The 23274-nt window shown below is 39.2% G+C and overlaps 2 protein-coding genes across 3 annotated transcripts; one reads left to right on the top strand and one right to left on the bottom strand.

Moving 5' to 3' along the window:
- Nucleotides 1–2191: 2191 nt before the first annotated feature.
- LOC135712378 (uncharacterized) lies at nucleotides 2192–3452 on the top strand. 2 transcript variants are annotated; one of them, XM_065235370.1, is made up of 3 exons: nucleotides 2192–2479; nucleotides 2537–2748; nucleotides 2807–3452. In XM_065235370.1, exons 2-3 carry the CDS (start codon nucleotides 2541–2543, stop codon nucleotides 3157–3159), a joined length of 561 nt encoding a protein of 186 aa, XP_065091442.1. In that variant the 5' UTR covers nucleotides 2192–2479; nucleotides 2537–2540; the 3' UTR covers nucleotides 3160–3452. The 2 variants fall into 2 exon arrangements, with proteins under 2 accessions (XP_065091442.1, XP_065091443.1); XM_065235371.1 differs by having other exon boundaries at nucleotides 2540–2748.
- Nucleotides 3453–13753: 10301 nt separating this feature from the next.
- LOC135712380 (cytochrome c oxidase subunit 5B, mitochondrial-like) lies at nucleotides 13754–16982 on the bottom strand. Its single transcript, XM_065235372.1, has 4 exons — nucleotides 16797–16982; nucleotides 16239–16412; nucleotides 14063–14106; nucleotides 13754–13974 (listed from the first exon to the last, which is right to left on the bottom strand). The coding sequence occupies exons 1-4, from the start codon at nucleotides 16873–16875 to the stop codon at nucleotides 13912–13914; spliced, it is 360 nt and encodes a 119-aa protein (XP_065091444.1). The 5' UTR covers nucleotides 16876–16982; the 3' UTR covers nucleotides 13754–13911.
- Nucleotides 16983–23274: the final 6292 nt, after the last annotated feature.

A 23274-nucleotide genomic window follows, 5' to 3' on the forward strand; every position in this document is an offset into this window, starting at 1 on the left:
TTTGTTAAGTTGTTTTTAGATTCCGAACGCGAATTGGTTATGAATGAATTTCGGGATGTGAACGATTGAACATAGTCATTAAATAAGAAATCTTGAAATTGAGAAAAATTGAGGTGCAGAGAGAAAAGCTCAAAGTCTAGTACAAATTTGTCAATTTTAAGATAAGGCATTTTAAAGATTTCGAATATAGAAACTTCTGTAAATCTTTGGACATAGACAAATGTTCATATCTCTGGAACGTAGATAACTGTTCTAGATCCAATCAACCAATTCGACAGGGACATCCACTCCGATACGAACGTTAGCTGCACTACCCGCACCCGTACCGGAAAATGTTTTGCCTCTCCGGAACCGGTTTGAGTTGCCAAACGAAAACGCCGTACACAGCAGTAATTGGAAGCCGATCGATGTCGAAGTAATAGAAAAAAAGATGAATAAGAATAGGCTGAGCAGACGAGGCAGCAAGAGATAAAAACGTGACATTAAATCCTATGTCCCGATCGATTCGTATACAGAAGTTTCAATGCGCCGCCTGTTTGGAAAGGATTCCCCGCGACATGAGGGAGCGCCACTACGCGAAGCATGCCGGGCTTACCTATCGGGTTGATATCGATCCAGTGGTCGATCTGTATGACGAAACTACTGCCACGGCGATTGTAACCATGAAAGTGCACCGGCAAGTGACGATCTACTGCGACAAATGCAACGTGCCTAAGAAATCGTCTCTCGGATTAGTATTCCACCGGTTGGTTTGGCATGATAAAACACAACCAGTACTCGCACTGTCTGGTTCTGCAGAAGAAATGAAGAAGCTGGAGCAGACAAAACTGATATCGCAACAGGCAGCTTGGGTGGATCCTTCCAGTTCCGCTACGGAGGAGCAAATGCGTACCGAGTATGGCCGGGTTCTGTTTGTTGGCGTCCAACAATGATGTCTTCTCGGTCGCGGATGACTCTGACTTTAGTCAGAAGCATGAACTGAAGAAATCTGTAGCAGCAATTGCAACAAGCGCGAATCATTGACTGCTCAACATCGTTAACTTGTACGCAAATGTTAACCCTATGTGTTCATCCCTAATCATTTTGGCCTATGGTCTTTCATTATACAAAAGAAGTGCAGACGACATAATGAAATGTTGTTTGACTACAGGCTCTCCCTTTCAATTTTCGTTAGAGAAAAAGAGATAACAGGTGTTTCCCCCTACTTTAAGCTAGTACATATGAGTAGATAGTGTTGTCGTGAGGTACACTCGAAAATTTTAAATGTAAGTGCGTCAAATCAAATTTCGAGCCGCTCCGTCTGTCACTTCGTTTGTGCTTATACCTTTTGGCAAATTTCCATTGCTGATTATTCATAAATTGTATAAGTCAACTAATAAGCAGACGCCTTGCAAAAAGTTAATAAAGATCATGTGTCAAATGAAATGTATAAGCGGTCACACATACCTTTTTTGCATTCTAGTAGGACATATGTGGTTTGTCTTATGGAATGTATAAGGCTGATGCTTTGGCAAAAATGTATAAGTGAAACACATGAATTAAATAATTGATTTTCGTTTCGTGCAGACTGGAGAGTTATAACATGTTATAACGGTTGTCAAATAATTGCAAAATAGAAACCACCATCAAGATAGCGCTATAACATGTTATAACTCTGTAGTCTGAACGTACTATAATTTTCTGCGAGATTTTCTGTGATAAGCTTTCCACAAAATCCGCGCCACAGAACTAAGGAAAAGCGCCAAACGAGGCGCCCAACGCACACCAAGCTTATTTGAAAAATGATCTCCATTAAATTAACTTTCTTGCATGGCTTCTGCCTATTAGTTGACTTATGAATTTTATGAATATTCAGCAATATAAATTTGCCAAAAGTATTATACCCCGTTCACATTACAGTCTATATCACGTAATATAGGCTGTCTTGCAATGAGCACTCATACATAGGATTTCCAGTGAAAACTAGATGTATGAGTGCTCATTGCAAGACAGCGTATATCACGTAATATACGCTGTAATGTGAACGGGGTATTACCTCCTAAAAGTATTAATAGGTTTTAAATGTTAGCGAGCACCGTCTCGAGTCCTTTTGTCTGTGGAGAGAGTCCCATGCGGCAAGTTTAAGCTTTCCCTTCAAAACGATAACATTCAAAAAGTCAAATGTGTCACCGAGTTTTGTATCGTTTCGGTAAACTGTTTACTTTTTGGTTTCCCGAGATTTCCGAACAGCTCAACAAATCTCTGGATTTCCAAAAAATAATCATAGCTGCTGCATTTGGCGACATTAGTTTTAAGATTGCTTAAGTTTTTACCTGTGATACAGAACGACAACAGTGCACTAGGTTTCGTTGGCCGTCCGGAAGACGTGATACATTTTCATCCCCGGTCCTGCCCCATAGAGAAATTTGTTTTCTTGTTTTTGTGTTTACGACACCCTCAATAACTTGTGTTTGGATTGAAATTTTGTAAGAAAATAAAGGTAAGTCGAAATATTGGTGGATTTTTTAAATTGATTTTATGACTGTGCTGGTTGTAGCAGGATGGATCAACAGCGGTTCCGGACGGGTGAACGGATCAACAATATTTCCACCAACACCTTCCAGATTTGGGAAACAACAGTCCGTCTGGCTCGGATTCGTACCCTTATGGATCATTTGTGCGCTGCTAATGACGAAAACGATGAGCTAATTTACTGCCTGCGCGAACCGAACGAACCTATCGATGACACACCGGAAGATGCTAGCACTGGTAAGCGGTGAAGATTTGGGAAATTACTGAAATGATGACCAAATCTTTGCATTTGCAGACACCGATCCGGACGAGGAGGACAGTTCAATTAATTCCATCATCAAAGATATTCGCTCGCGACCACGCACCCGTGGTGCCGTCAAGATGATATTCTACAACCGGCTGGCGATGATCTCGGACAAGCTGGCCCAGGACATTAAATTCCGTTCGGAGAATGCAGAGTTTTTTGACGATCTCGAGCTGGTGTTGAGCAGGATGAGTGACGAAGCGGCCGAGATCACAAAGCGAGAAATTATGAAATATTTGGCCGAAGCTAAGGAACGGCTAGCCAAGAAAGGTCGGGAACGGCAACAGATGCTTCAACAACAACAACAGCAGCAGCAACAAAGTTCTAGTAGTTCTGCTTTTTAAAATTTAAGCGGAATATTTTTGACAAAAAAAAAGCAAAACAAACGGTCAAATCTAAATCTTCTCCTAGGTTTTAAACGCGCTAATTTCCAAGGAAATGAACGGTATGCTAGTTGAAGAATGTTACGAGAAGAGGAAAAAAAATCATCTACTCGACTCTTTGTATAAGTGTAATCCATTCTACATATTTCGATCGTCAGTTTTCTGTCATAATTGATTGAGTTTATTTTCCCATATTTGTTTATTTATAATTGTTTGCAGAATTATTCCGATAAAACTGATTTATGAAAAATTGATTTCAAAGACTTGCGCTGAATCGTAGATGATGACACCACACCACATCGTGACAATAATTCTTTTTATTTTGCTATTAGGTTTAAACTAGAGCTTTACACATCACGCGGTGTCCAAAGTGGCGGATTATTCAACTTTAAAATACCTCGGGTTTTTCTTCACCAACATTTAGTTTGGGTGCTTTCAATAGTAAATTGGTGGATTTTAAAATATTCTATCGAGGAAGATTTGAATTATTTCAGATTTAGCATTATTTTCCATACAAATTATAGGCGACAGCTCTGGCATGTACCAACAGTTTTCTCCAACAACATATTTTAAGATCAACTGGTTTGGTAATGGAAGCAAACAAACTAAATGTTGGTGAAGAAAAACCCGAGGAACATGAAAGTTGACTAATCCGCCACTTCGAATACGGCGTGCACCTATCCTTGTTAATGTTTTTTAGGTATTATTATACTACATATACACTACATAATAGTCGCATAGGAGTATCGAGCGAAAACGCAAAACTTGATAACTCAAAAACGAGAAAAGCCCAGTTATGGTGGTAAGCTTCAACCGGTATTATTCTCAGATTAAATCCCGATTAAGAATGTCCGGCTGCTTTGATGCAGACATCAGATTTAATCAACCCGACTCTAAGCAAACATTTTGCAGATTCTCCAAACAGGGACGAGGTTAAAAGTTAATCCGAGTTGGAGCTTTCGGCACTCAAAAAATCCTACACGTTAATGCAACGTGAAAACATATGTGGATTTTTTCCATCGCACATTTCACGTAACACTTACTTGACTTTCATTCTGTGCTTCCATGTTTTTCAATTTTCACATGCACAGAAAAAAAAAGTTCCATCGGTTGTGTAATATAACGTTGTACGATGTACATCGATTTTGCGAACAAAATTACATCCATTGATATAATATTGTATCTGCTTTTTGCTATTACATCTTTATTTCATACATCAGCTTGAATTACGTTGATCGATATTTCATTTTTTTTGCTGTGTGGGAGTTTCACGTACAAACTACGTGAATTTTCAGTATTACAACGACATATTTCGGTAGATTTTAAATGGAATCATGGTATACTTTACATTAAAATCATATGAAGAATATGAGGCTTATTACGGATGTCACTTCACGGTGAAAACTTGTCACTTGTCGTCACGGTGAAGTGATTCCCATTTGATTTGTACGGCAATCACGGCTCTTATTATGACTATCACTTCCTTATCACCTTGTAGTGAAGCCCGTAATAAGGCCCTATATTATTTTCGGATGAAGTGAAGTGGGTACATCTCTGTAGAATTTCATTGATTTATGTAAAGTAAATACTTAATTTTCTCATTGTTATTTATTGAATTCATTAAACTAACACATTTACTGGTGTTCCAATAGCGATGAACCTTTTCTTCACCTTGATAAACATTATTATTTATAGGTTGAAGATGCTAATTTCAAATAACAGACTGAAGAGGTAATTTTTATACGATAGAATGATGAGATGAAAGTATAGAATTTTTTAACATTCTTCAACGAACATAATTTTCACGTAAGTGTTATGGGATGAAAAAGTGGATATGAAATGTGTTCCTTATGAGCATCAAATACTGATAACTAAATTATACTTGCGTTAGGTAAATTCACAAAAAAATTACTTGTCGAGATCTACGGGATTTTTCACGTAGCATTAACGTGTAGAATTTTTTGAGTGAGCCATTAAATATAGCCCGTGAACCTCGCCGTGAACCAATTTTCCGAAATTCCTCCTTATTCTGCGAGTCACGTGACTCTCTGTCACCGGTAATTATTGTCACCTCGTGTGAGGTGGCTCTCTGCGCAAATCAAATGGAGAGTCACCTCACACACACGAGGCGACAATTGTCACCTCACCTGTGAGAGAGACGCACGTGACTCGCAGAATAGGGGGGATTGTCCCAATACAGTGCTGTGAAAGGTTGTATTGGCCACAGTGTTGGAAAAGTTCGCCAAAACCCACTATGACTTGCGAACTTTTCCCTTGTTGAACTTCGTGAAACATCGCGATCTTTTCCAACGCTGGCATACATAGGATTTCCAGTGAAAACTAGATGTATGAGTGCTCATTGCAAGATAGCGTATATCACGTGATATACGCTGTAATGTGAACGGGGTATAAACATAGAGGTAACTCTAAGACCACTGGGTCCCGAAGAAAATCATTATTATTTTTGGCTCACTCAGTACCAGAACAACGGTCCCAAGCAGTCCCAAGCTATTTCACTCACCCCTGCATGTTCTGCATGAATCCACACACCCCTGATGTTATCTGTCAAACTTTCATAGCGAATCAAAACAAACATAGTGTAGTAATAGAATTTCAACTAGAATAGGGTACACTAGTAAAAATCCACACATAACTAATAGAAAATTTCTATAAAATATTAAGCATAATATTCATTTGGCCACACATAATTAGATATCATGGAACAAAACACATACAGATTATGTTGCATATAGACAGTATGTGTGATCACATATAGAGATGATATGTGCAAGTGAGATTTATGTGTCTGGCATATAGAAACTATATCATAAATCTAATTGCAAAAATCTATGTGTGGAACACATAGAAACAATCATTGACTTTTTCTCAGTGTACGTTAATCGTTTGCTTGGGACCAATAGGCTACTAAAGTGGTGAGCCAATTTAAAATCGTTAGTTTCGTATTGATTGTTGCTATAAAGCTGATGTTTTGGCAAAAATGTATAAGTTAAACACATGAATTAAATAATTGATTTTCGTTTCGTTTCTCCTAAAGCATTCTGCCGAAATTCACTTGGAATTCTTCACAAAATTCCCTTTGAATGCTCCCGGAAGATCTTTGATATTCTCTCTTTCTTCATTAATCTCCCTTGGAATCTTTCTCGTAATTCCACAAACAAACAGACTTAACTTTTTATTCTGGATCTTCGTTCACGGATTAAACGATTTATTTGAATATTATAATTACGCCGAACTACTCACCGCAGCCTGACATCGAATCATTTTGATGTTTCTATATCAAGCTAAGCATTAGGTCCCAAGTAACATTAACAGATTCTTTACGTCGATTTTCTCTTCCCTAATAAATTTGTTATGGTTATTTTGCTTAACGACGTGTTTGGGGTATCATCCAACCCATTTGTGGAAAAGTTCGACTATTTGGGGTATTGCTCGTATATGGTTTTTGTTTAATAGGGTTTCCATCCTCACGGCCATGTTAAGACATTCCTAGCTATTTCCAGCACACAGATCGATGAAAGAAGCTATTATCTATCTTCTAATACGACAAACACGACAAGAAAGTCTATGCAGAGGATCGATCAATGGTACTTAGGAACTAATGCAATATTCAGTTTGATATATTCTGTTTACCTTGTATGCATTATTGTCTGCGATTTAGCAAACAAGCTTGTTATCCATGAGAAGCCCGAGAGATGTCGCTACTGAGGTCCTGTGTTTTAAGATACTATGTTTTCAGGAAAAACTTATTCAAACTGTTACGTCCATTTATCTGTGGTAATACACCGGAAGCTATCCTCAGAATTAGAGTTCGCCTTAGCATTAAATTCCTGGCAGGTTACCTATGGACTTCTTGAGAGAGTTTTCTTATTTCCTTACAATACTCATCAGAGTTTCTTTGGCATTACACACCGAGGCAGAAGAACGTAAGAATTCCATAAGAACCACTTATGAATTTTAGCCACAAAAAATCGGTATGAATTTCATAGATTTGTCTTATGAAAAATAATGTCGACCAAAAAATAATAAAATGAAGTAGACTGGAACCGAACCATGGACGTTGATATTACGGGTCCTATGTCTGGAATACTCGTCTGTCGACGCTTGAGTAAATGGAATGGCTAAAGGCGTATAAGAGCTACCTTATGTTAGACGAAAACCTTTCATAAGTCTCGCTTATGAAATTCATATGTGTCGTTCATAAGTCGAGCCTTATGAAATTCTTAAGTCTATTTGCCTCAGTGCAGTCAACTTTCCATTTCTCGATGTTCTCCATCGGGACCACCGAGATAGGAAAAGATCGACATTCAGATCAGTCCCTCCTATTCTGCGAGTCACGTAACTTTCTCTCACCGGTGAGATGGCGATTGTCACATCGTTTCAGATGACTACATTTTATTACCACGGAGAGTCACCTCACCTTAGCTCAGTCGGTAAAGCCGCAGTAACAAAGCAAGACCATGTTGGAGGGGGGAACATGTCGTGACAGTTTTTCTCCATGTATTTCTATGACATTTACATATCCTTTGCCAAATGGCATTCAGAAAAATGATGATACAGTCAGCTCTCTATTTCCCGATGTTCTATATCTCTAGAGCTTAGAATTCATTTCGAACTACGTATCTTCAGATTTAGATTCCTTTGGAATTCTTTTCCCAATTCGCTCAGCATTCATGTCACAACTCATTTGGAATCTTTATGAAGTTTCGTTGAAAATGTCCTGATATTTAATAATTTTCCCAAATCTCATCGAAATTCTCTTGTACATTATTCCTGTAAATTCATAGTAATCTAAGAGCCTTTGGCATATTTCCATGGCTCTAATTTTTTTTTTTTTTAAATAAGGAATCTTGGAAATTTTTCCATGTCTTATGCAAATTTCGATCAAATATTTTGTTACTGAATGCCTCCTGTTTTCCTGCCTCTGTTTGGCTACCGTCAATGGATGAAATTTCGTGGAAAAGTTGTTGTAGAAATTATTTCGTCCATGGTGGGGCAAGTTTCGCTACCCCTCATTATAGTGACAATGATCACTTGGTCAAATCTAGTACCTCAATTGCGAGATGAAAGGGAAATTTCTAAAAACTTAGCTCACTTACTGAATTTCTCTTTCATCTGAGTAGAAAAACTCTCTCACTCTTTTGGAGGCAAACCAGCCTCAGGCTGAAAGCCTCCTAAATAAAGATAAATCAATCAATCTCTCTCACTCTCTGAGTGAGATTGAACGGCCTTGTGCAAAAAGGGGGATTACCCAGTGAGCGAGTAAAATTTTCCATGTTAATAAATTATTACATGATGTCAAAAAGTTTCAGAGCGATGATACCATAGAGCTTTTTGACGTTTAATCGGCGTACACTACTGCACCATTTAAAATGAACGAGTGCGATCAAGAGGGAAACAGATCAGTGGGAAAACAAACCGTCCATTCATCCATGTGTGCTAGATAGAGAAAGACGATTAAATGTCAAAAAGGTCTATAGACGAAACTCTAAGACCAGAAGGTCCCGAAGAAACGAGCTTAACTTATTGGCTCAGCTCTGGTACTATCTTCGGTTCTAAGCTAATCGATACAGCCCTCGAAACATAGGAAAATCCACGAACCCCTCATTTTATCTGTTAAACTTTCATAGCGAATCAAAGTAAACATAGTGTAGTACTAGAATTTCGACTAGAATGGGGTACGCTTTTTTTAACTAGTTCGTTTATTTACTAGGCTCAGTCGTGTGTGACACTTTGCGGAGTCAAAATCAGTATTGTTTGAATTTACATTTTAAATAGCAGTAGTTCTTGGTTAGTATTGGGTACCAATTACTCGTGGCGGGCTCGAGGCTAATGCACGGCGATTGAGAACGACCTAAATTTGAGTTTAGTTCACTCATAATCGCCAAAAGTGCAGGAACTCAGCGATGAGTAAATTTGCCTCATGTTTTCCCAGGTTTTTCCAGGGAAAAAATCCCGAATTTGAGAAAAGTAAAGATTGGATTCACTCAGTCTATTGGTACTACTCCGAGACTGAATAATTTTTTTGTCAAATTCCTCATTTTCCGGCAGATTTTTCAGGTTTTCCACAGGAAACCATGAGACAAATTTTACTCATCGCTGAGTTCCTGCACTTTTGGCGATTATGAGTGAACTGAACTCAAATTTGGGTCGTTCTCATTCGCCGTGTGGGTAACAATTTCGATTGGAAGGAGCTAGGTAGCAAACTGGTTTCTGAAGCCTCCTTCAGATACTACTCTCGGACGGTTGACCAAATCCTGGCTGGGCAGGGGCAAGTAGCACAGGAACAGGAGGATAATAAGACTCGGACACAATGGCTGGAAAATGTTTGGAAAGGAGGGGATGGTCACATCAAACTCTAACATCAGACAAACAAAGGAATTCGTAGATCGCTTGCATGTAGGGAAGATCACGTGTTCTCAATACATCTCTTACTTCACGGAAGGGTTGTCTACCTCTGGCCACTAGGGTATCCAATAGTCGTGCTCTGGAGGCGTCATTACCCGGGCAATACCAAACTGCGTGATCGATGTCATCATAACCGGTTCTGCACCTACATATATTGCTGTCAACGAGGTTTATTCTATAGAGATGTGCGTCTAGCGAGTAGTGGTTGGACATAAGTCTTGACATCACTCGAATGAATCCCCGATTTACATCCAGACCTTTGAACCACGCTCTCGAAGAAACATTTGGAATAATGGAATGTAACCACCGCCCAAGAGAATTACTTGTCCAATCGTTTTGCCAACTTAAAAGAGAATTCTGACGTACTAATTGTAATTGTAATTGTTCAGTGCATAGACTGTGCCTTCCGCTAAGAAGGCTTATCTAGGGACCAACCCCCTAGTCTATACACCTACTGTCCTTCCCGTTGCACTCGTCAGTTCGTGCGATACTCTAGACACACATGGGTGGTCGTATCCGGGTCCTCCCCTGGGTAGGCTCGTGTCCGTCCAGGTTCTGGTACATTAACTTATCTATATGCATGGTAATTATACTTTTAAACTCACCTTTTGATTATAATGTCGAAAATGCTGAAACTAAATAAAGGTTAGCGATCCATATAAGGTGTGTGCTGCGACGGAGTAGTAATTGAAGGAAATGAGGTTCTGATGTGAAGTATAGGTAATTCTAAAATAGGTAAATCAATTAATCATTAGCTGCTAACAGTTACTAATAAATGGGTACGATAAATCACTCATCAATGAGTATTGCCACTCCCACTGAAAAATGGGCAAAACCTTAATCATAAATGGATATTCGATTCCTACCGTGTATTTAAAGTAAAGTTAGGATCTTATCAAGCAAGCACACACCTTTTACGATTCTTATCCTACTTACGGTTTCCTGCACATACGACTTTTCCCAGATACAAGCTTCGTCCAGTATACATTGGCTGTCTCCAACCGGCATGATCCTTTCTGTCTGCTTCCTCTTGCCGGTGCAAGTTTAATTCTTCTTTTTTTGTTCGAATTTTCTTTTTCTCCTATTGATCTTCTGGTCGTGTTCCCATTTGTCCTCACGCAGTTAATATTAGTACATGATAGGAAGAAAGAAAGAAATAGAACAAGTTAAGTGTGAGCCGCATGCATTGGTTACTTATTTGGGTCATGGTGTTGTCTTCCCTATTTATTTGCCTCTATTCGCTCTCATATCGCAACGTTTAACTCTGGATCAACAATAGAAAAGGGCCCATCAGCATTTGTAAACAAACCGCTCCAAAGCCCCCCACTCACAAAGCGAAGGCCACCCACGTAAACCAACACCATCATCGGATAGGGGAAACTTCCACCTACACGAAGACGGTGTTGGTCTGCGTGAGCAGCCTCCGATCTGTGAGGAATGGGCCTTGGACGGTCTATCCACAAACGCCGATGGGCGCCCCTCCATTGTTGATCCAGAACTCACCCCCTTCCCTCACACTATTATGGTCGGAAAAGAGAACCCATATTTAGGAATCTATCGCGAACTGCGATGCAGAAGATATTAATAGCAAACTAATCTGGAACTGGTCTAAGACATATGACCCAGTGAGTATTGACACCTCACACTGTTGTGAATGAGCACGGACGCGAGATTTAAGTACTAGAGTATTAAATGCAAAACGCAAATTCAAAATAAAACTTGACAAGTCATCGTCAATCCCCTTATTCTTGGGCAGGGTCTGACGATGTGAATCTGATTTTGATCAGTGAACGGGCCCCATATGGTACATTTTCTCTCTATGAACATGTCATTTGAACTATTTAATAAATGGAAACCATAACATGGGTTACGCTTCCCCTAAGCGGGCCCTCCGCATCCTATCTCTGTCTTATCTCAAATGCCAATGGTTTGAATGTATCAATATACACATTGGAAATGACGTTCAATCAAATAAACCCATACCCCACTCACTTGGCCAGGCTTCAGAATCGTCCAGTGGGCAGTGCGCTCTACACTCCAAGTTCCCTTTCTTTCAAATTCACCCCAAATTTGATATTTTACCTTCTATCATAAATCTCGCCTTGTTGTGCGCCCACCTTTGCGAGAGAGTCTGCCTTCTCATTGCCTGGGATTGAGCAATGTGAAGGGACCCATACAAAGGTAATCATATATGATCTTTCGACCAGCAAACTCATCTGCTTCCTTACCTTTGAAAGGAAATAAGATGAGTGCCTACCTTGTTTCATCGACCGAATGACCTCAATCGAACTGAGACTATCCGAGAAGATGAAGTAATGGTCTATGGGCATATCGGAAATCATCCCCAATGCGAAGTTGATTGCTGCTAGCTCAGCAACATAAACGGAACAAGGTTCTTGAAGTTTCCGAAAGGCGGTTGAGTATTCATTGAAGACGCCGAAGCCAGTGGATCCATCAATGCGTGATCCATCAGTGAAAAATCTTCTATTCCAATTGAATTGTTGGTACTTTTCAGCAAAAATGCGGGGAATAGAGATAGGTCGAAGTTGATCTGGAACTCTTTGAATAGCCTGTTTCATGGAGAGATCATAGTCAATGGGGGAACTGTAGTTAGTAAAGCATACACGAGAGGGGTTATAGCAAGGAAGGCTAACCCGATGACATATAATTAAGATAGATTCGCACGAATCTAGACTGGATGCTCAATTCGAGCATTTCTTCGAAGTTTTCAATCACAAGGTTGTTACTGACACTACATTTAATCAACATTCTTAATGAGAGCTCCCAGAAACGGTTCTGCAGGGGTTTTACTCTCGCTAGAACCTCTAGGCTCATATTGTGTATTGAATGCATACAGCCAAGGGCAATGAAGTAGTTCGCCTCCTCGTGGTGTGCCCTGGAAACGTTAATTATCGAACCCTAAGGGAGAGATATTGCGGCTAAACGAACTACCGCAGAGTAAGGACGCTGGAACCCCATCCAGCTCGTCCCAGGAGGTTGATAAACCCTGCACAAACCCTCGTTGTGCAAAGGCAGGAGTGACACCGGGTTCTTAGAGTGCTTAGCACACGCAGCTGGTAAGCGGTCACATCTGTCCTGTTTGGCCCTGGACAGTTGGCTGGCTATCACGTCTGCTCTAGAACTCAGGCGAAAACCTAACAGTGATCAACAAGAGGAAGGCCCTGCACAGCTGCTCACTGTGCAGTAGCGAGTGTCACGTCTGACACAACACTTAGTGATGCGCCATAGCGCAACCGGCCCCCTCCCATGACGTAATGCTTTCGGGCGGTTCCGGGGAGGGCAAGGGCCTAGAGCACAGGGTAAGGTTTAGTGGGTCGGGAGTGCTACTTCTCCCATCCCCACACCCTGAGTTATCTTCTCAGGTGTCTGGGAGCAGATTCCCCCCTGTATAAAAAAGGGCAATACGTAAACAACGATATTGAATACGTTCCAATTTGATTAGGTGGCTTTTTCTTGCCGAGAGGAAGCAAAAAGAGCCATACTCAAGAACCGATAGAATAGTCGTTTTATATAGTAATGGGGTACGCTTATAGATGTACTTGGGACCAATAGGCTAGTCAAGTAGTGAGCCAATTTAAAATCGTTAGTATCCATCGGTTGATGATATCGACATGCGGGCCCTTATTACGAGTGTCACTTCACGGTGTAAACGAGGTGAAGTGGCCAATTGTCACTCACGATGAAATCACTTCACCATGAGTGATAAGTTGTCACATCACTGTGAAGTGACATCGGTAATGAGGGCCGCGATAAAAAATAAAAGCACTCACTTTACAGAACCGAATCACTAGGAAATTACGTAGGTGCCTAATAAAACATAATTATTTTCAAACGGAAATTTCACAGAGCAAGGAATTTCTTTCAACACAAACATTCCTCCCCCATTTCCAACACTGCTAACAGACGACGACGCCGATTCGAATTTAAATTTAACGACATTTATTATTCAGACTATGACAACATCCCGTATTTGTATCCTACTGTTTGCATTTCAAGGAGAAAGGAGAATAATGAAGCATAGCTTTTCCTTACTTTGTTATCTCTTAGCAGTGACCGAAACATAGCGAAAAAAAAAGATGTGGGAACACGAATTGGACTGAACAACGGGTTCAATTTTCTCAATTTACTGTTTATTTGAACTTGATCGCTGTTCTAAACGAAGAGTGGTTATAATTACTGATTCTTTCCCTTTTTATGAATCGTTCCTTTTATTTTGCTTGTAACATATGGTTGCTGTTCTCTACAATTACATTCTGTTAAAACGCCTTAGATAGCGGCCTTCTCGACCAGCTTGAACCAGTGACCACATTCGCAACGCTTGGGGTGTCCCTGCATGGGCGAAATTGGGAAGAAGAAAAACAAAATAGAACAAGAAATAGAGGCGGAAGTTGGCCAACGTGGATCGGAGATCACTCACCTGGTGCAGCCACATCCACTGAATGTAGGTCTGATCCTCCTCACCTGTAAAGATGGGGAAATGAAACTTGTTAAGACCGGTTTAGATGATTCAATTCGGCGTTCAAGTCAGTTAAGCTGCGGAATAACGAACATTAAGTTGTACAACTTTTTGTATTAGTTTTCAAGTCACTTGAATGTCGATCACCAGATCGGGGTTAGTAGACTGCCATTATTTTACAATATGGGGTACAACACTACTTTGTAATACTGAACCTATTACCGTCATATGCCACAAAAACGATGAATACATGATCAGGAGCATTAAAGCCTTTACTCTACGGGGATGTCGAATTACCGATTTAAGGGAGATGTGACGAAGCAACGTGAAGTATGACAAAGTAGTGCTGCATCCAGGAGGCGGGAATGCTTGTTTTTTTCCCTTGATTTGTTTTCCGTCGGTCTTGTTTTCCGTGCTGAGCACCAATGCTACCGACGCCAGGGAGGCAGCTCCCACACCTGGACCCTACTTATCGACCCATCAACTCATGAACCGGGGACCAACGGATTTACTTCCGGCGTGATCAGAGATGTTATTCCTCAGAACATCCCGGCGACGCCGACTGGGATTGAACCCAGGCCTGCTTTTTATACGACAAAAGCTCCAAAGTAACATTAAATTAATAAAAAATTACCTCAAAACGTCAAATGGCTATTATCGAAATCTGTGTTCATTAAAATATCCTTAAATAAATTGGCTTTTGATGCTTATTAAGGAATTTGACGTTCAGTTTTGGGCTGTTTTAGCGTTTTTAAAATTATTATATCTTGTCTTTTCGGTGTTATTCAAAATTGATTTAATCAGGCTATTTTGACGGACCTTTTTTATTTTATGCTGAGTATTTTTTGGAGTTGTTTGCTCGGATGTTTTATTAACTGTTGCATTGTTCACCTATGAACTTATGTTAGACTTTAAACGCTACAATTAATTTTTGTGGATTATTTCCAAATGAAAATTTGATAGCTATAGGGAGGAGTCTTTTGCTAAATTTTGAGATCATAGCGAGGTGTCGCCAAACAAACGCATTCAAGTTCAGCACAATTTTGTCATTGCTAGTTATACCAGGCTACAAACCGTTTACTCACAGCTGAGTAGCCGCCCTTTTTATGAAAATGAGTTAAGTTTCAACGGCTGTTGAGGAAACGCCATTTTAAGCTGCTCAAAAGTTGTGATGGATTGCAAGAACACTCGGAGCCCAGTTATTTTCAAAACCGCGGTAGATCGAAGTGAATCGGTGGTTTCAGAAATTAAACAACTTTTTAAATTCCAGAAATTTCGCTTACAAAAAAGTACTATTAAAAATTGATTAAAGGTTTGTGGAATAATTTTATAATTTGGGTTATCGTTTGTATGGGGTTTCTGTTTATTAAAATTCGTAGTTCCAAGCAGCTCCTAGAACCTCAGTGATGGTATTTTTTAAACTAAACGTGCTCTAATGGTTAGTAAACAATTGATAAACCCATAGAGAAAGAAGCATTGTTTTATATTTAACTACGAACAAAGATAACAACAAATTCTAATGATTTTCATGACGGGCAATCAACACTGGCTATAATCATGAAAAAAAAACTCTGTTTCAATTGCACTGGTTGCAGAAACCCTCTCCGCCTTTGCAATAGCTGGAACAACTGACGCAGGAATCGCAAGGCGGATCTTGTAACTAATTTTGTAACCAGAGTTCGATTTTTAAGTTCCCTCATTTTCCTGTTTGGTAATTCAGACACTTTCTTGTCATGTACGAGCACCGAACTTAATTACATCGCATAGGCTTAACTGATAAACCTATTGATTTGATGACATCATTCGTTTATCATTGTCAATTGCTCATGGCTGATACATTGATAAATGCAGTAAATCTTAACTATGCAGCGTGAAAGTTCCATAAGTTATTGAAATTTGTATCTGTAGTCAAATCGATAATCTATTTTATGCTGACTACATAGTTGATGAACTGCACTTGGTTAGAGCCCCTGGAAGCACGACCAAAAATTGTCTGATTCTATTATGTAAACAAACTTAACCATTTTTCCCATCAATAAATCCCGTACTTTAATTTTAACATCTTTAGAATACCTTCAATAAATCTTCTAAACCAATCCAGACATAAAAAAAAAACACAAAATCAATAGATACTTACAGACGCATCCAACCAGACGCGACTCGAAAGCCGATGGAATCATGTTCGGGCTTTCCTTGGTGCCCGGGCCGCGCTTGAACACGCGCATATCGAAGGGATCGCTATCGCCGGCCTGTCTGGCCAGCAGTTCGCGTTTCTCCAGGCCGGTGGCGTGCTCGACCGGGTCGTTCATCACTGGAAGCAAAACGGGGAAAAACCAAAACCAAAACATTAGAATTCGCTGTTCCGCCCCGATCATCTGATCATTGTCGTCGCCGTTCCACTGCGAGGGGTTGCCTCTCCATTAATCATCATTCGCGAGATCGCTGCCGGTCTGCATGCCGAACCGCTTAGGGGACACAACGATGAACCATTCGATTACGGAAGTTCCGTTCGGGAACGGACCCGAAGGGATGAAAATACCGCCCCCGAAATATGCCATTACGTAAGCGGTGCAAAATAAAAATCCTCTCCCTGTCACATCGACGGTGAAAAAATGGTTGTGCAACCACGAGTGTGTGTGCCCGTTCTTTCTCTGGAAAGACGGCATCCGGCCATTTGGCGAGCTAACCTACTTACTTTTGCAGAAACGCACTGGAGTGTAGGTCACATTGCGGCGGGCAGCGTTCAGCACTAATCTTCCACAGAGGGACGCCATCGTATCGAATTTTATTTGGACTCTGGGATTGCTCCACTGACTTCGGGACAGCAGCGAGGCTTCGAAAAAGTAGACGGTCGTTCTTCGCTTTTTCACCTTAGCACACAAGAGCACTCTTCGATTTTGACAGAAAGGAATCCGAGAGCGCGAGAGAAAGAGAAAGAGAGTGAACTCCGCGTCTGACAGCAGATGCAATGTCAAATGACGTGTGGTTTTGGCATGGATGTGCGCGCGTCTCAGAAATGCTGGCATATGGTTGATACAGATGTCATTTGACTTTTGATTTGAATGAACCGCTCGAAGGTGATTCTACACAAATAAAATTCCACACATTTTTATTGACGAATTTCCATGTGAAATTCCACATTATTTTCATGTGACCACACATAACCAGAATCCACCCAGAATAACACATGAAATTTATGAGTCAAATGTGTACACATATTAAGTATGTGTCCGACACATGAATATCATTTCAGTGCCAACATTTCAAAGGGGCGTAATTGCATTTGTAAACACAGGGCTTTAGCAGTTGATTTCTCGCAAATAAAAGCTCCCTCTTGAAAATTAATTGCACCAACAGGTAGAGGAATGTTTCCTCTTCCAGCTAGCATTGTTAATTTGAAAGAGTGAGCTTTTATTTGCGAGAAATCGACGGCTAAAGTCATTGTTTCCAAAAGCAATTACGCCCCTTTGAAATGTTGGCACTGATTTGTTGATTACATTGCAAAAAATCGTGTGTGGGACACATAAAAACAAATTTTGGAATTTTATCAGTGTAGACTAAAGGCCCAAGCGCAATGACAGCGGAAGCGGAACGGCAGCGGCAGCGGAAAAGCTCGATCTGAGTAAGCTAACTTGTCGGATTGAAAACTAGTTAGACCCAAATTGACTTTGGTTAGGCATCTTGATGTCATTTGTGGCAACTGTCAAACTTTCCGTTTCCGTTCCGCTTCCGCCCATATTGCGTTTGGGCCTTAACATATAGAAAAAAATTACCCTAAATTTAAGTTTTTTTTTTCTTTTCTTTATTAAGGAGATTTTTAGCCGCAGGCTGGTTCATCTCCGGGCCATAAATTTAAGTTGTTTTTACTTAATTTTGGGTAATTTTGAGTTTTGCATCCCACTCTCACTTTTTGTTGTTGTCAAAAACGGAACGAGAGATTCGACTTTCTCATGACTATCGTTCAATAAGCTACTACACACAAAAAACAAAAATTGTTTTAATAAAAATAATGCCATTTCAAATTAAAAGTTTAGTAAATTTCGTCATTTTAACAACGAAAATATTCAAAATAAAAATTATTTTTTTGGTTTGAAAGTGTTTCTTTCAGGTTCGACTTGTAATTTTAAAAGTGCATTTTTTTAAAATGAAAGTTGTTCAACTGTCAAAAATACATTTTCTAGGAAAAGTTTTTGGCAGCACTGGACCTCGGTTTGCCGCTTAATTTGGCTTGACGTCAGAAGTGTCACGAAGAGCGAGGAAAATTTGGGAATGACAATTTTCCTCCGTGAAAAATAATAATCGCATCAGGTAAGCGATCAAATAACAATAGTAGAGTTTAATTAGAGATTTTTATTAATTCCAGATAAAACGAAACAATATTCATCTGCGAGCGGACAAGATGGCTCGGAATGCAAGTGAGTGTTCGACGACTACTACAACTGTAGATGTTAAAGGTATATAACAATATATTTAATATTCCACAGAAACCCTCACCGAAAACGATCTAATCGACACCTTCCTTCCGCTATCCGCTGCCGTTAAATCTCCACCGGTATACAATCACGCTGCTAACAATGTTCGAGGTTGTCTTCTGTCCTCAACCCTGCATCTGTGACATCACCATGTACCTGTTACTGTAGCAGGTTTACTCAAAGCAAGAATAACTCCAAGACGCAATAACGTAAACATCAACAAAGATAACAATAACAATGTAAAAAAATATTGTTGGATCTTATTATCTTATTGAAAAATAATAATAAAGAATATTTAATACTTATCCACTAAAATAAAAACCAAAATATTTTTTTTTTAATTATTTTAATTTAAATTCAAAAGGCCCATTTAATTTTAACTATGCCACATTTTCAAGTCAAAAATAATCCTCCATTAATTTCAGGACTAATACATTTTTCATTTGACAGTTCTACAATTCATTTTGAAAGTTTGAACTTTTAAAAGTATCGAGCGGACAACTTTTGAATTGACGGTTGGTTGACTTTTATTTTGAAAGCTAGCCGCTTTCTACCAAAAAGAACCAATGTAAACTTTTAAATCTACCAATGGTTTTTTTAATTTTATAAACGACTTTTCTTTGTGTGAGCAACAATCAATTCGAAAGTAACGATTTTAAATTGGCTCACTGCTTGACTACCCTATTGGTCCCAAGCAAACGATTAACGTATCCCATTCTAGTCGAAATTCTAGTACTACACTATGTTTGTTTTGATTTGCTATGAAAGTTTGACAGATAAAATGAGGGATTATTGGTTTTTCCTATGTTTCAAGGGGTGAATCGATTAGCTTGGGACCGAAGATAGTACCAGAGCTGAGCCAAAAAGTTGAGCACTTATCTTCGGGACCTTCTGGTCTTAGAGTTACCTCTATGCACAGAGAACAGACATGGAGGCTCGAACAAAATTTCTCTAAAAACTTGTGTAAAGATTCCTATTCGACTTAAGCGCCACTAACGGTGACTTCCCCACTTAAAAACCCTCCTTGACAACATGATGGCGCTGGCGTTGCACAAATTACACTAGACACTAAGTGCTAGTAGCAACAATCAATACGAAACTAACGATTTTAAATTGGCTCACCACTTTAGTAGCCTATTGGTCCCAAGCAAACGATTAACGTACCCTATTCTAGTTGAAATTCTATTACTACACTATGTTTGTTTTGATTCGCTATGAAAGTTTGACAGATAACATCAGGGGTGTGTGGATTTATGCAGAACATGCAGGGGTGAGTGAAATAGCTTGGGACTGCTTGGGACCGTTGTTCTGGTACTGAGTGAGCCAAAAATAATAATGATTTTCTTCGGGACCTACTAGTCTTAGAGTTACCTCTATGCTAGTAGCGCCAAGTGGCAATTTTCAACAGAAAATTTATCGATACTAGCGCCAAATTGGTCGAAAGTGGAAAATTTATAGAGAAAATCAGGAGATGCTAACACCACAGACAAACAGACATAACACTCGCAAGTTGTTCATCGAACAAGCATTTAACGGTCAATTTAAAAGTATCGTAGTTGGTAGTACCGCCACCTGTGGCGCGCATAGTCATTTCCCTTGAGTTTGACATTTACACTCTACCGCCATCTGTTCAGCGTACTACCCACCACAGTGTACTCAACAGATGGCGGTAATGTTTTAGCGACGATGTTTTACAGTGAGAAATATTCAATGTGTTATGTCTGTTTGTCTGTGCTAACACCAACAATCAATACGAAACTAACGATTTTAAATTGGCTCACTACTTGACTAGCCTATTGGTCCCAAGCAAACGATTAACGTAGCCCATTCTAGTCGAAATTCTAGTACTACGCAATGTTTGTTTTGATTCGCTATGAAAGTTTTGACAGATAAAATGAGGGGTTAGTGGATTTTTCTATGTTTCGAGGGGTGAATCGATTAGCTTGGGACCGAAGAGAGTACCAGAGCTGAGCCAAAAAGTTGAGCACGTTATTTCGGGACCTTCTAGTCTTAGAGTTACCTCTATGCTAACACCACGTAACGGCGACGTTCCCACTTATTTTACACAAGTTTCTGACCGAGCTTGAACGTCTGTTCTCTGTGGCGAAACTGCACCAGTGCATGCGACACCTAGGTTTGAAATCTAAAACCACAAAAGTGATGATGTACTAAAAAGTATTCCATACGATTTGACAGCTAGCAAAACGTTATTATCATTTTCACATCATTTCCATCTGCTGGCCGACCGTAACATAGATTCATCAATATAGAGACAACAGGTCAGGCATAACATTTGATAACGGCACAAAAGCATTTGTAGACAAACTTTCTAAGACCAAAGTACGCCCATGCAAACCAACTTTCGGAAAGGTGATAGTTGCGATGTTTTTTTTACCGCTTTCTTCTGAACTGCATACTGGGTCAAGAAATGAAGTAATGACGTTTCTACGTGCTACGGGATAGGACACGGAATACTAAAGAAATTACTTTTCTTTAGCATTTCTTGACCCAGTACGCAGTTCAAAAGGAATCGGTACGCAGCTGAAAAGAAAACGAAAAGTAAGTTTTGAGGAATATTTTCAAAAGTAAATTTGACAGCTATTGGAAGGTGCTTTATGCTAAATTTTGAAATCATAGCTAGGTGTCGTTAAATTTTAAAATCAACAATTCCACATAGAGCTGGAATTAGGGCGTAACACCCAAGTAACCAACAACCGCTAATTCGCCTTTTTGCAATATAAGGCTGATACAAGGCTAACATAGGGCATACTAAGCTTTATATTAGCCGCATATTAGCCTTATATTGCAAAAAGGCGAATAAGCGGGCTTATTGGTTACTTGGGCAGCCAGGCATGGAAAATCATTTACATTCATTTCGTGCATTCATTTACATTCATTTGCCCCTAACTTTCTTCATCAACAGATTTCCGCAAAATAATGCATGGAGTTTTTGTAGGTTTTGTTATTAACTACAAATTTTGTTAACAACTCAAATCCGTATATCTTATGCATGACGACACAGAGCGAACGGAACCCGCATAATCAAAAACTATTTATGAAGTGGTTCATACTATAGAAATGATTTAAGTCGTGCCGTTACTTCTTGAGTTATCATTCATTTATACTTTTACTGTACGCTCTTATCGGTAACGTATGGTAAAACATTTTATGTTGTCAATACTACATATTCTTAAAATATGGTATACCATCCAACGATAAGTATTTATTTTCCCTTTGAGAAAACCCTCATTCAAAAAATGCTATAATATTCTAACTGAACTGTCACAGGCATGGTTATGATACGGTATATAATCCAAATACTATCATTAATCATCCTCCATTAATCACAATAGATCGAAATTACACGCACACTGGGATCTACTGAATCCTAATATGATGATAAAATGATAAGTGGAATAATTTATGTACTTGTATTAGTGAACAAGTTTACCCTATTTTAGTTTTGCTCCAGTTGCTTCACGCCATGTTGATTTGAAAATCTAGAGTGTAAAACAAAAGTGTTTTACTTAATTCAATTATGTACAAATTGTTGTCTTCAATAAATTATGTTGTCTTCAGTATGAAGTGACTCCCGGGAAGATCAACCAAGGCTGGTGAATAAATGTACAAGGTAAAAAGCCTAGTAAAAAGCTATTCTATCATAAGCTTACATTTTTCTTACGCAAAATTGATCCTTTGCAGTTACTGTGAATTTCTTTACCGGAAGACCTCATCGGTGGCAGCTACTGCTGCTGGATGGCAACCGTGAGATATTCGGCACCCGTTTGGCGCTGTTCGGCGACTTCTTGGGACCTTACTCGTTTTTTTTTGTGGTGGCCGTTTCAAGTTGAGTAAATAGTACTGAAAGTGCTTGCAACTGATTGACGAGTGGCATGATGTGGTGGATTACGCAGTTGCGGCCGTGATCCGGTAATACCGGTGTGAAACCACTAGCGATGGTCCGTTAAGATCGGCACGGACCGAGTATACTTATGTTATGTTATGTTTTATACATCGTGTTCTGTGCACAATAGTGCCATTTGATATGTTATATGAAAATGAATTGCTATTGGTTGTTACGTTTAATGTAAAGCGGTAGTTTTTTTAACTTTTGTTTTGTTTTATTGAAGGTGGATTTTTCTTAAGAATAAATTAGTTTTTACACAAAACTGAATCGTTAGCCTAAGGCTGAATTCGATCTCACATTTACTGTCAACATGGTACCACTATACTAGCAGTTCACTTAAATAATGGTATCATGCTGTCAGTAGTTGTAAGATTAAGGTCAGTCATAATCCCTGATCCAAGAAAAAGGAATAAATACGAACTATATGGAATTACTATATTGCTTATCGAATTTAATCGTTTGAATATAACACGAAAATACACCATAATGTTAAATTACCTAAATGAACTATTAACACAGTATAACGTTTACTTTCCTTTTTAAAACCAAATTTAATAATCCAAATATTCCAGAATGTTATGACATATAGTTTTATGATTTTAAAATTGATTATACAAGAGCTATATGTCTTGTATTACACCTGAAATTTTGTTCTGAAATATCAACCTTATTGAATGGTAATTATACTTAACCGCCTTTATCCCATATAGTTGTTTTGCATAATACAATATATGGTATCCTAAGGACAATTTATGGTATTGTATGCTTATCATTTTTATACACGCTGACTAGAA

Source organism: Ochlerotatus camptorhynchus, unplaced genomic scaffold, assembly GCF_037179485.1.
Source record: "Ochlerotatus camptorhynchus isolate MF236.1 unplaced genomic scaffold, CSIRO-AGI_Acam_v1.1 ptg000475l, whole genome shotgun sequence".
Classification (NCBI taxonomy): domain Eukaryota; kingdom Metazoa; phylum Arthropoda; class Insecta; order Diptera; family Culicidae; genus Ochlerotatus; species Ochlerotatus camptorhynchus.